This window comes from Ornithorhynchus anatinus, chromosome 19 (assembly GCF_004115215.2).
Source record: "Ornithorhynchus anatinus isolate Pmale09 chromosome 19, mOrnAna1.pri.v4, whole genome shotgun sequence".
NCBI classification, from domain to species: Eukaryota; Metazoa; Chordata; class Mammalia; order Monotremata; family Ornithorhynchidae; genus Ornithorhynchus; species Ornithorhynchus anatinus.
In genome coordinates, this window is record NC_041746.1 from 3,079,667 (window position 1) to 3,091,738 (window position 12,072).

A 12,072-nucleotide genomic window follows, 5' to 3' on the forward strand; every position below is an offset into this window, starting at 1 on the left:
ACACCCGCGACCCCTCAGTCTCCCCATCTATAAAATGGGGATTAAGACGGTGAGCCCAGGTGGAACAGGGAAGCTGTCCAACCTGATTAGCTTGTATCTACCCCAGCCCTCAGAACAGTGCTTGACACATAGTAAGCGCCTAACAATACCGTCATCATCATCTACCACAGCCTTTTCATTCAAAGCGGTCTACTTCTAACCCCAGAAGAGCTCTTTTATATATATATATATATGTGTCCCAAACAGGGACCAAAGTGGAATACCACACCATATATTAGAAACGTGTGTTCCTGTGTATAATAATGTATTCGATTTTAAGGGTTTCCCCCAACCGCGGCCCCTCAGATCCCTGGGTTAACCTGGTCCAATTGAAGAGAGAGAAGCCACTGAGGGATTAATCCTTGGGGCGCGGGACTAACAAACTAGAAGGCTCTTAGGAGGAGAAGGGGGAAAGAAGAGGGAGGAGATATTACAGAGAGAAGAGGAAGGAGCGGGGTGGGGTGGCGAGTGGACTTGATTGCCCGTTTGGGACAGCGCCCCACGGGAGAGGCTCCGGTTTAAACAGAATGCCACCCTCGTCTAGCGTCGGGACACCCTCCTGCCTTAAGCTCCGGTGACCCGCCGGAACCAAAAGTCAAAAGCCTCCAGAGCTTCTCGAGCCCCCGAAAGGGGATGAGATGGGCTCCCAGACACCCCGAGAAAACATCCTTGGACTCCCAGGGACGACCCCTTTCCCTCCCCCTTTCCCGAGGTTTTGTAAATCTGCACGTTCCCACCCTTTCGACCCATCGAGCGGATGGTTTTTACCAACCAAACTGCTAGCCGAGTAATAATAATAATAATGCTGGTATTTGTTAAGCGCTTACGATGTGCAGTGCGCTGTTCTAAGCGCCGGGGTGGACACGGGGGAATCGGGTCGTCCCACGTGGGGCTCACGGTCTTAATCCCCATTTTACGGATGAGGTAACTGAGGCCCAGAGAAGTTAAGTGACTTGCCCAGAGTAGCAACACACAGCATAGATTCATTTTACGCAAGGTAGCTGTGTCTGCAAAAGAGGGGCAGCAAATCTCTCCTGGGAGGGTTTTTGTAAAAAAAGAAAATGCTTTAAGCGAGTCTTTAATAACAACGAACTACTTAAAAATTGTTTAATACTCCAAGCTAACCACCATCTACGTGAAGTGCAGTTTCTGCTTACGTGAAGACTCAACTCCATTCATTCCATCGTATTTATTGAGCGCTTCCTGAGTGCAGAGCACCGTACTCAGCGATTGGAAAGTCTAACTCGGCAACAAATAGAGGCGATCCCTACCCTACGACGGGCTCACAGTCGCACTCTATTGCAGTGGACTCTATTGATCGTATTTACTGAGCACTTACTGAGAGCAGAGCACTCTACTAAATGCTCAGTTCAACAGAGACACATTCCCTAACCACAGAGAGCTTTCAGTCCACAGAAGGAATTTACAGCCTGCAAATGGGGTGTTTCGTACACTCCTCTGCACAGAGCGAGCGCTCAATAAAAACCATAGATTGATAAGACGCCCCTGTCCCACTAAAAGCATATCGACAGCGGGAGCTGTAATTTTTCTAATCTGTCCCCCAAGAACGTCGGAAAGAGTTTGGTTCCCTGAGAGTTCTCGGTTCGTACCAACTTTAATCAGTGAAAGAATTTTCCCAGATGGGAAACCCGGGCAAGGAGTTGCAAATGAATTCAAGGTTCCACCGCTAAGTAGCGGAACTCCGCACACAGGAAGCGCTCATTAAAAACCACCGATGGATCAGTCTGTTGTACTGATTCGTTTGGGTAGGGCAGGATTGACGAAACCCGATTTGGCTTCCGGGAGATAGGGGGGAAAGCAAAGTAGATGAGAAGTAAAACCCCAGTGCTTAAAGAACAAAGACCGGAAAACGCACGCATTTAATCAGCTCCGCTGTAGGAAAATAAAATAGCTGCATTAGTTTTGCCCTCCGAAAGGTTTAAGATAAAGCACGTCCCCTCCTCGAGGCCGCACGTGGGAAATGAGGGGCAGACAGAGCCGTGAATTAAATAATTGGGTTAGAGCTAGCTTTTTGTGTGACTCTTCTGGTTGGAGAATTTTCAGAAATGACAGGCTGAAATTGGTTTTCGCTGTTGTTGTTGGGGCAGGGAAGGAATGGCTAGGAAAAGCTCCAGGAACTATCTTATAGGGGGGTTTTGGAAAGTCTGAATCCACTCCTGGATCCCCTTGCGATTCCATACAGTAGAAGACGAACAAGAGATTCGACGAGCCGGCTGATTCTCTTGAGAAGGGCCCCCATCTGATGGGGGGCGGTTTTTGATTCGGATTTCGGGGCTCAGGGAGCTACTTTCCTACTAGTTTTCCTCAAAGGAATAACAGGCCCCTTAATCGGGAAGATCCGAGAGGCTGCGCTAACCTGCCTCGATGGGAACCAGAGTGAAAGTCGAACAATAAACTGCTCTAGAGGAAACACTTGGAGAAAACAGTCACTGGCCCCCAACCCCCTCTCAAGGTTCCCTTCCTTCCTTCCTTCATTCAGTCATATTTATTGAGCGCTTACTGTGTGCAGAGCGCTGTACTAAGCGCTTGGAAAGTACAATTCAGCACAAATAGAAACAATCCCTACCCCAAAACGGGCTCAAAGTACAGAAGGGAGAAGAAGGTTTTTTGGAGTTGTTGAAGCTGCCAACTTCCCCCCCGCCGCCATCGGTTTTGGTGACCCGTCACATCCGCGTTAGATGACCCCGGCGGGTGGATTCCCTGCTGCGGCGGGCCAACAGCGCTCAGTACAGTGTCCTGCACGCAGTGAGCGCTCAATAAATACGACTGACTGACAACGTGGATGGCGTTTATCTCACTCTCTGGCCAGGACTGGGGAGGGTGGCCGGGAAAACTGGCGGAGGCAGGTGGAAGGGGGATGATTTTGAGAACCGGCGTGGCTCAGTGGAGAGAGCACGGGCTTTGGAGTCCGAGGTCATGAGTTCGAATCCCAGCGCTGCCACTTGTCAGCTGTGTGACTGTGGGCGAGTCACTTAACTTCTCTGTGCCTCAGTTCCCTCATCTGTAAAATGGGGATGAAGACCGTGAGCCCCACGTGGGACATCCCGATTCCCCCGCGTCTACCCCAGCGCTCACAACAGTGCTCGGCACATAGTAAGCGCTTAACAGATACCAACATTATTTTAAAAAAACAACATGTTTTTTGTGAAGCGCTTACTATGGGCCGGGTACTGTACTAAGCACCGGGGTAGATACAAGCTAATCAGGTTGGACACATTTAATCCCCACTCTTAATCCCCCATTTGACAGATGAGGGAACCGAGGCCCAGGGACGTTAAGTTGAAGTCACACAGCGGACGAGTGGCCGAGCCGGGATTCAAACCCAGGTCCTTACTTCCAGGCCTGTTCTCTATCCACTAAGCCACCCTGCTTCTCGTTTCCCGCGAAGGTGGGAGTCACCGTCTACCTCGTCCTCAGCTGAACGCCTCCCGCATCACTCATTCATTCGCTCTCATATTTACGGAGCGCTTACTGTGTGCAGAGCACTGTACTAATCGCTCGGGAAGCAGGATGGCCCGCGAATGGGAAGCCTCTGTTTAAACTCAGAGCGTAGGAACGAATAAGGCACTAATAATGTCTCGGCACACAAAGCCAACATCTCTTCCCTTAGAATAAAGGAGAATTCCTCAGACGCGTCGCTCCGCTAGGGAACCAGAGGCCCGGCCCCGTAAGCGGAGCTCTTTTTAGATCGGAACGGGGATACCGGAACAAGTTAGGGTCAGTTTCCCGGGAGGAATCCACGACGGATAGGGACGCAGGGTCGAGAGAAGCCCATGCTTCTAACCTGGGGCGCTGGAGGGGAATAGAGGTACGAACCAAACAGGACCTCTCCGGAAAGGGAAATCACAGCCCCCTCCCCGGTGGGTTCAACCATGCAAGAAGGTGGCTCCCGCCGTTTCTGGTGCCGGGAACACCGGGATTGACCATCGCTCTCCCTCCGGTCCTCTCCTCTTCCCGCCCCCTCCTCTCCCCTCCCCACGCCGAGTCTGCGGCCGCCGGGGAAACCAGCCGCTCCCACCGTGGAGACCCCGTTCCTCCGCTGGGGGAGGCTACGGTGGATCTCATCTCCAGCGATCTCAGGCCCGCACGGAGGGAATCGGGTGGCGTCGCCGTGGATCCGGGGCCTCGGACGGCGGGACCCCGGAGGGACCGACTGCTCCCCCGCCGGCTTTTTCAACGCCCGATCCCAAGAGGCCCTCGGCTTTGGTAGGCTTTTCAGTCCGGCCTCGAGGCGCGCTGGGTGTTGCTCTATCTGGACTCATTTCCCCCGCCAAAATAACATCCGATTTAGACTTCCCTCTAGCCTGGAAGGCCTCTGTGGGCAACCAACTCTCATAAATTACACTGCACTCTCCCCAAGCGCTTAGTACAGAGCTCCGCACGCAGTGAGCGTTCGATAAAGACAACTGATCGATTGAGCCAATCTCCAAAACGCGTCCAGCAGTCAGATTGTGACCCCGGCCATCGGCTACCAGAGGCGCGTGAGCCCTTCACGGAGCGAACCGTTTCCCCGTCTCTTTGAAGTGCAGCCCCCCCGGCGGGAATCGATCGGTCGATGGTAACAGTATCGGTGAAGCGCTTACTATATGCCAAGCGCTGGGGTAGATACAAGATAATCGGGTCCCACGTGGGGCTCACGGTCTAAATACGGGAAGTAGAACAGGTATACCGGATCCCCATTTTGCAGATGAGGGAACTGAGACACGGAGAAGTTAAGCGACTTGCCCGAGGTCACGCAGCAGGTACGCGGCGGAGCCGGGATCAGAACCCAGGTCCGCTGACTCCCAGGCCCGCGCTCTCTCTGCTAGGCCAAGCTGCTTCGTTGCAAAAGACGGCTTCGGACCAAGCCTCCGTGCCAGAAAGGCTGAATTCTCCAGCAGCGTTGCCCCTACGGGGAGACCAAAGGGAAATGACCGTTCCACCGGCAATAAGACTCAGAGCACACTGGCCCACCCTCTTTGGGTCAACGGGGCGCCACGCAGCATCGGGCCTCAGTGAGATCGCTTAACCTAATCCCGGAAACCAAGAACCCCAGGTTGGCCTGAAACGGCACGGGCTATTATTCCGCTCCATCTCGCGTCCTGCCGAGGGTTCACTAGCGTGGGGATGCCCAGAATCCACGACAACATCGCACGTTCTCATAAAACCAGCCTCCGCTCCCACGCCCGCATCGCTTCCACCAGACCCCGCCCCCGGGGGTTGGAGCTCGGTTTCTCCACCCGCTCCCGAGGAAGGACGTCGGGGTCCAGGAGGGCAACGGCGCCACGATCCCAGGAGCGGAGACGCTAAGGTAAGGACGCTGTTAAGGTGAGAACGCTTAGCGTTTAAGATCGGCCGTGAGGTAGGTGGGGATAGCACCCCGCGGCCCACCGGGAAATAAAGGCGAGCGAATTATCCGAACCGTAGCGGGAGTCGGGGCAGAATTCGAATCCGATAAATCCTCGCCGGCGGGTACGGATTCGGACCGGACAGACCGGCATCCCTCCTGGTTCATAATCAATCGCCTCCCACGGAACCTAAAACGAGCGACCGCTAGTGAATCTACAGAATAATCTAGCCCTCCCAGAATGTGTCAGTTTCTCCCCAGAACCCGTACGCCTGGGGGTGTCTCTTTTTCCAGTGAGCTTTGAAGAGAGGCCCGACAGATGGGAGGAAGGAAAACGTTTGAAAAGGGCGGAGACCGAACAAAGTAAAACCGGTCGTACGAGAAAGAAGGGGACACGTGAGCCGAGAGTCCGTCTCGGGATGGAGTCAGTATCCCCGGGAGGACCAGGCAGGTGAGAGAGGATCCGAAATGGAGATTTTTGGCAGTCGCCTCTGCCGACGTGAAGCACCCATCTCACGTTTCCCATAAATAGATCCCTCCCTTCGGATTTCGCCCCGAACGGACAGGGAGCGAGGAGATGTCCCAGAAGCCGGAGGAACGGAGGCTCTCGATTCCGACGTCGTAAGATTTCCCATCCAGCCTCTAGAGGGAAATGAACATCCCAAGTCTGAAGTAACCGACGTAGGAGTCTTAAATCCAGTCCAGGTGGAGCTTGGAGTCGGCTATGACCTTATGCGCTTCAGAGATTCTTTTAGATAAGTGTGCTTTTCTCTTAAAAAAAATAAAATAAAATAAATCCCAAAACAGACGTATTCAATTTTTTGCCGTTTCCCCCTTAGTCCTTCTACCTAGATCTGACTCGTCCCGCCGGGTCGACCTCGACAGGCGCTCTCAGTTTACGTTCGGCGTGGCCGCGGTCTCGTCCGGTGCCGACGCGATGGGTCTGTGGCTGAGGCAGTTGGGGATTTTGGTCAGCTGGAGGTTTTGGGCGTAGGGCGAATACCAGTCCCTCTCGAACACGTCCTTCAGTTGCTTGATGACGCTCGTCTCGTTCCCCGCATCCGCCTGGCCGATGACCAGGCCGGCTCCGGCGTTCTGGGTGAAATCGTTCCCCACCCAATCGAAATTCCCTACAGAAGAAACGAGAAGGCGCGCGAAAAGAGAAATGAATACGCGGATTAGCGGGCGGATCGGGAGATGCTGCCCGGTTTTCCGGAACGACGGCAGGGAGAGCGGCGCGCGGCGCCAGCCAAGAGAAAAATAGCGGCCGGGTAAGCGGCCCATATGGGCGCGTTAATATTTGCATATTATTTTGGCATTTTTGTCAGCTTTGCTCAATTTGAAACCCCAAACGAGTTCTCTGCTGTTCTTTTTGTAAATGTTATCTCTTATTGACGTTCGCAAGGCGCGCTAAATACGGCAACATTTGAAATCCATAGGAATACGCCAAAAAAAACCCACGGGGAAGAGTCACCTTCCAACGGAAACAGACTCTCCAGTGGCACGAGCGAGGAGGTCTGGTCTGGGACTCCTCTGCTCCAAGATCTGGAAGATCAATATCTGTCCCCCCTCCCTCTAGACTGGAAGCTCAATGAGGACAGGGAACGTGCTTCCCTACTCTGTCGTCTTGTCCTCTCTCAAGCGCTTAGTACAGTGTTCTGCACCTGGTAATAAATAACTCCGAATGACTGATCGATTGTTTGGAAGCAGCGTGGCTCAGTGGAAAGAGCCTGGGCTTCGGAGTCAGAGGTCACGGGTTCGACTCCCGGCTCTGCCACTCGTCAGCTGTGTGACTGTGGGCGAGTCCCTTCACTTCTCTGTGCCTCGGTGACCTCATCTGGAAAATGGGGATTAACCGTGAGCCTCACGTGGGACGACCCGATGACCCTGTATCTCCCCCGGCGCTTAGAACAGTGCTCTGCACATAGTAGGCGCTTAACAAATACCGCTATTATTACTATTATTAATTAGAAGCAGAGTGGCTTAGCTGAAAGAGTTCTAACACGTATCTGCTGTGTGACCTTGGGCAAGTCACTCAACTTCTCAGCTCCTCAGTCATCTCATCTGTAAAATGGGGATTAAGACCGTGAGCCCCCTGGGATCCCCTGTGCTACTCAATTACTTTGAATCCACCCCAGCGCTTAGAATAGCGCTTGACACACAACACCGTCATCATCATCATTATTATTATTATTATTATTACTGGGGGGACAGTCCAGGGGAGGACAGATGCTAGCAGGGGACCCCTCAGTTGGGGGCCGGGGGGCGGTGGCTGGGGGTAAAAGTGGGGGCTTTTCCTCCAGGGTCCCTTCACATCCCTGCCTCATCAGTTGGCCCATGGGTCACTTACCAATGTAAACCTCCCTGTCGGTCACCACGTATTTGTTGCGGTTTAACTTCAGGAAGGAGTTATCCTTCTGTTCTTTGGAAGAGCAAGCGCTCTCTTTCTCCAGGTCAAAGAATTTCTGCAAAGAAAAGAAAAGTGAGGCCGGGGGAGGAGAAGACAGAGCCCGTCTCGGTCCCTTTCCCTGGGGGACGAGGGCGTGCCGATGAGCCCGGGGCAGAAGAACAAATGGCGTCCAGATCTCGCTCAGCCGGAAAAGCCATCTGGACTCATCTCGGCTTTCCACGATGTGCGGCCTTGTGGAAAGAGCCCGGGCGTCGGGGCACCCGGGTTCTAAAAATAATAATAACAACGATGGCATTTGTTAAGCACTTCCTATTTGCCAGGCCCCGTTCTAAGCGCCGGGGTGCGTACGAGCAAACGGGGTCGGACGCGGTCCTAGTCCCACGTGGGGGCTCTCGATCTCAATCCCCGTTTTCCAGATGAGGGAACTGAGGAACGGAGTAACTTGCCCAAGGTCACACAGCAGACGAGCGGCAGAGCCAGGATTAGAACCCGGGTCCTTCTGCCTCCCAGGCCCGGGCTCTAGCCACTCGGCCGCGCGGCTTCGCTAATCCCGCTCCGCCTTGTGCCTGCTGTGTGAGCTCAGGCAGGCCGCTTCATTTCTCTGGGCCTCAGTTTTCTCGCCCATCCGGTGGGGATTCAATAGCTCTCCTTCCTCCCGTTGAGGCCGGGGAGCCTCACGTGGGACAGGGACGGCACCGGACCTGACCATCTTGTACCTACCTCGGCGCTCGATACAGCACTTGGTACACGGGAAGCGCTCGGCAAGTACCACCGTCATCATTAGGATTATCGTTCGGACCATTACAAACCGAGCTGAGGCACCCGATTAGTCAACGATGTCAGAGAGTGGGGAAACACAAGATCTGCTGGCGACGAGCAAGCCGACGGGGAAAACGGCAACCTGAGGGAAAGGGGAAAACTCTGTTCCGCTGCAAGATTTCCCGACGACACAAAGCGGACATTGCATTAAGACCAGCTCTTCGTCCCCAAGCGAGGTAGGTGGCTAGTTGTTAAATCCTTTACGAGGTATCCTCCGGTCCCCGAATGCTGACTGTCATCTTTTATTGGCCGCCGTGACCCCACGACGGGCCCAGATTTCAATCAAAATAAAAAATTATCCAGAACGGGCTCATTTCTGGCTTGTGCTCTTGGGATAATTAGATTTTTACTGGCTTCGGATTGAAAGCACATTCTGGGAGAGGGAGAGAGAGAGTGGCCATTAAAAACCCTTCCATTTCCCGATCAGCCAAGCATTTGTCCTCCCGGTCTGGGGGAGTCCGAACTTCTGGGTGACGCCGAGGGTCTTGAGAGCGGTGGGGAAGAGCAGCTGCCCCCAGATGCTCTGGAGAAACGGCGTGCCTTAGGGGAAAGAGCACGGGGCTGGGAGTGAAGAGACCAGGGTTCTAGTCCTGGAACTGCCATATTGCCCGCTGGGAGACCTTAGACAAGTCACTTAAAAAAAAAAAAAAAAAAATCTCTCCGTGCCTCAGTTTCTACCTCTGTAAAATGGGGGACGAGATAACTGTTCTTCTTCCACCTTAGATGGTGAGACCCGTTTCGGGACAGGGACCGTTTCTGCCCTGCTTAGATAATCATCAAAATAATTGTGCTATTTGCTAAGCATTTACTACGTGCCGGGTACTGTGCTAAGCGCTGGGCATGGATATAAGCAAATCGGGTCCCACGTGAGGCTCACACTCTCAATCCCCATTTGACAGATGAGGTAATAGAGGATGAGAGAAGTGAAGTGACTCGCTCAAGGCCACATAGTAGACGAGCGGCGGAGCCGGGACCAGAACCCGTGACCTTCTGACTCCCAGGCCTGCCTGCGCTCTATCCACCTCGCCACGCCGCTCGTGTCGTACTCTCCCAAACGCTTAATACGGTGCTCTGCACACTGTAAGCGCTCAATTAATATCATCGACAGACTGACGAGATTGAAAGCCACCATTTTGGGTCCCTGAAGCCCCGACAGGCAACTCTTTCTCAGATCTTGCCAGAGCCCCCCGAGGAGCCGGGCTGTGGAGTGGACAACTCTGCTTTTTTGGTCTCTCCTCAGTCTTCAACCTCTTTCCCGCACCTAGTGGAAAAAGCGTGGGTCCCGTGTCCGCTCTGTGACCTCGGGCAAGTCATTTACCTAGCTGTGCCTCGGTTACCTCATCTGTCGACCGGGGATCAAATCCTCCTCTCCCCTGTTTGGACAAGGACGGCGTCCAACCCGATTAACTTGTATCTAGCTCAGTACTTGGAAGAGAGCTCGGCCCATATTAAGCGCTTAATTTATCAAGTACCAGAGTCATGATTATTACTACGGGCATTAAATTTAGCCAGGGCAAATGTGGCTTCTCTGGATTACAAAGATCAGGTCAGCCATCAGGTGACTTCAAGCCCAACAAAATCCTAGATTGTTTCTCATTACCATTTTAGCTTCCTCTCTCTTTTTTAGGGATTAGCCCTCTCTGAGGACCTGATCTCTCACACCGTAGCCAGTTAACGGTGGAAAGACGGCCCGTTCGGCGACCAAATTCAAGACGTAGGCGTCGGCTCGTCTGACTCATTTCGCATCGCCGGGCGGTTTTATTAAGAGATCAGCCGACAGTTGGACAAAATCGACCCGTGCGTCTCAACGAACGTCAACCGTGGAGTGACAAAATGGGATTTCAGGGAGGATCCACTGGGCCTTGCAAGACGTCTATAGGTGAGAGGGAAAATATCGTTACCCGGATGAACGAAACTATCCCAGAGATCGCGCGTTATGAGGGTTCGGGATTATTGTTGGCTGATATACGGCAGGGGCCCAGGTGGAAGCGACAGGAATGGAGACATTTCAAGGGTGATGTGTTTGTTTAATTAAAATCCGGGCTGCCGGAGGGGGTGGTGGTACTTCCCTCTCCCCGACTTCAAAATCTTACTGAAGGCGCATCTCCTCCAAGAGGCCTTCCCCGACTGAGCTCTCCCTTCCTCTTCTCCCCCTCCCTCCTGCCTCACTCTGACTTGCCGCTCTCTTTATTCATCCCCCCTCTCCCAGCGCCTGTGTCCCTATCTTTCATTCATTTATTGATATCAATGACCGTCTCCCCCTCTAGACTCTAAGCTCGTCACGGGCAGGGGGCGCGTCTGACTCTCGTGACGGTGATCTCTCCCACGTGAAGGTCCGGTGCTCTGCACGCAGAAGGCGCTCACCAAATACCATCGAATGAATCGAACGAGGAGCGAAGGAACCAACGCCGCAGCTCAGTGTGGGGAGGGGGCCGGGGATTCTGCCGTTTTTCCGTCACCCGCACGTCTCAGACCCCGCGGGGAACTGACCTCTCGAGGCGACGGCATCCCCACCCGCCTGCTCCGGACGCTCGGCCCTGAAACCGGAACCGCCGGGAGGAGATTACACCGGGCCGCGAGCCTCCGACGCGGGCTGGCCGTGTCACAGTGCTACCGGACCGTAAGGTCCTTCGGCGTTGGGATCGAAACTACCGACTCCACCGTACCGGACTCTCCCAAGCGCTCGGTACGGGGCGCTCTACACTGGAAGCGCTCAATGAATGCTTTCGACTAATTAATCGGTGTTGCCTTCGGTGCTGAAAAATGGCGAAATGAAGGACACAAAGCAGCGCGGCCCGGTGGATAAAGCCCCGGGCCTGGGAGTCGGAAGGACCTGGGTTCAAATCCTGGCTCCGCCACTTGACGGTCGTGAGACCTCGGGCAAGTCACTTTACGTCTCTGGGCCTCAGTCACCTCGTCTGTCAAATGGGGATTAAGACTTATTAAGCGCCGAGGGAGAAACCGAATCCCCAGATCAGTGAAAGGGTGAAAAGAGTCTTTGAGACGTGACTGTCTTCCCCCATTTTGTCTCCCAGCCCCCGTCTGACTCTCCTTCATCGTCCCCGGCCTTCAGCAGAGTGCTTGGGCACGCAAAGAGGAAGAGCTCAGTAAAAACACCGCTCCCCCTCAGACAGTCGTGGGCGGGGATCGTCTCTCTTTATTGGCGCATTGTACTTTCCAAGCCCTCAGTACGGTGCTCCGCACCCAGTAAGCGCTCAGTAAATACGACTGAATGAACGAATGAATCCCGCCCGTGCAGGGCTTACCACTTTCAAACTGCAGGAGGGGATCTCAGTGCAAATCGCTTTAAGGGATGAAACAAAGTTGAACGTGAGAGGGTCGGTGTTCCTCCAGAAACTTATGAGCAGTCGAACTTTGACGCTTCGCAAAATGAGGGCCTCTCTTATCTTCCCATCCAAATCGGGCCAGTAAATCCTGCGGGGGGGGGCGGGAAAAA

General features: G+C 53.8%; 1 protein-coding gene across 7 annotated transcripts in view; it reads right to left on the bottom strand.

The window, feature by feature from the left end:
* Window positions 1-5,630: 5,630 nt before the first annotated feature.
* The window catches only part of PLD5 (phospholipase D family member 5), a 70,759-nt gene continuing 64,317 nt past the window's right edge, over window positions 5,631-12,072 (bottom strand). For all 7 annotated transcript variants that reach the window (XM_039914820.1, XM_029047565.2, XM_007672433.4 and 4 more), the window contains 3 exons: window positions 11,882-12,050; window positions 7,737-7,851; window positions 5,631-6,516 (listed from right to left, as the gene is read on the bottom strand). In XM_039914820.1, coding sequence (XP_039770754.1) covers window positions 6,278-6,516; window positions 7,737-7,851; window positions 11,882-12,050 — 523 coding nt within the window. In that variant the 3' untranslated portion in view covers window positions 5,631-6,277. The remainder of the gene's footprint in view (window positions 6,517-7,736; window positions 7,852-11,881; window positions 12,051-12,072) is intronic.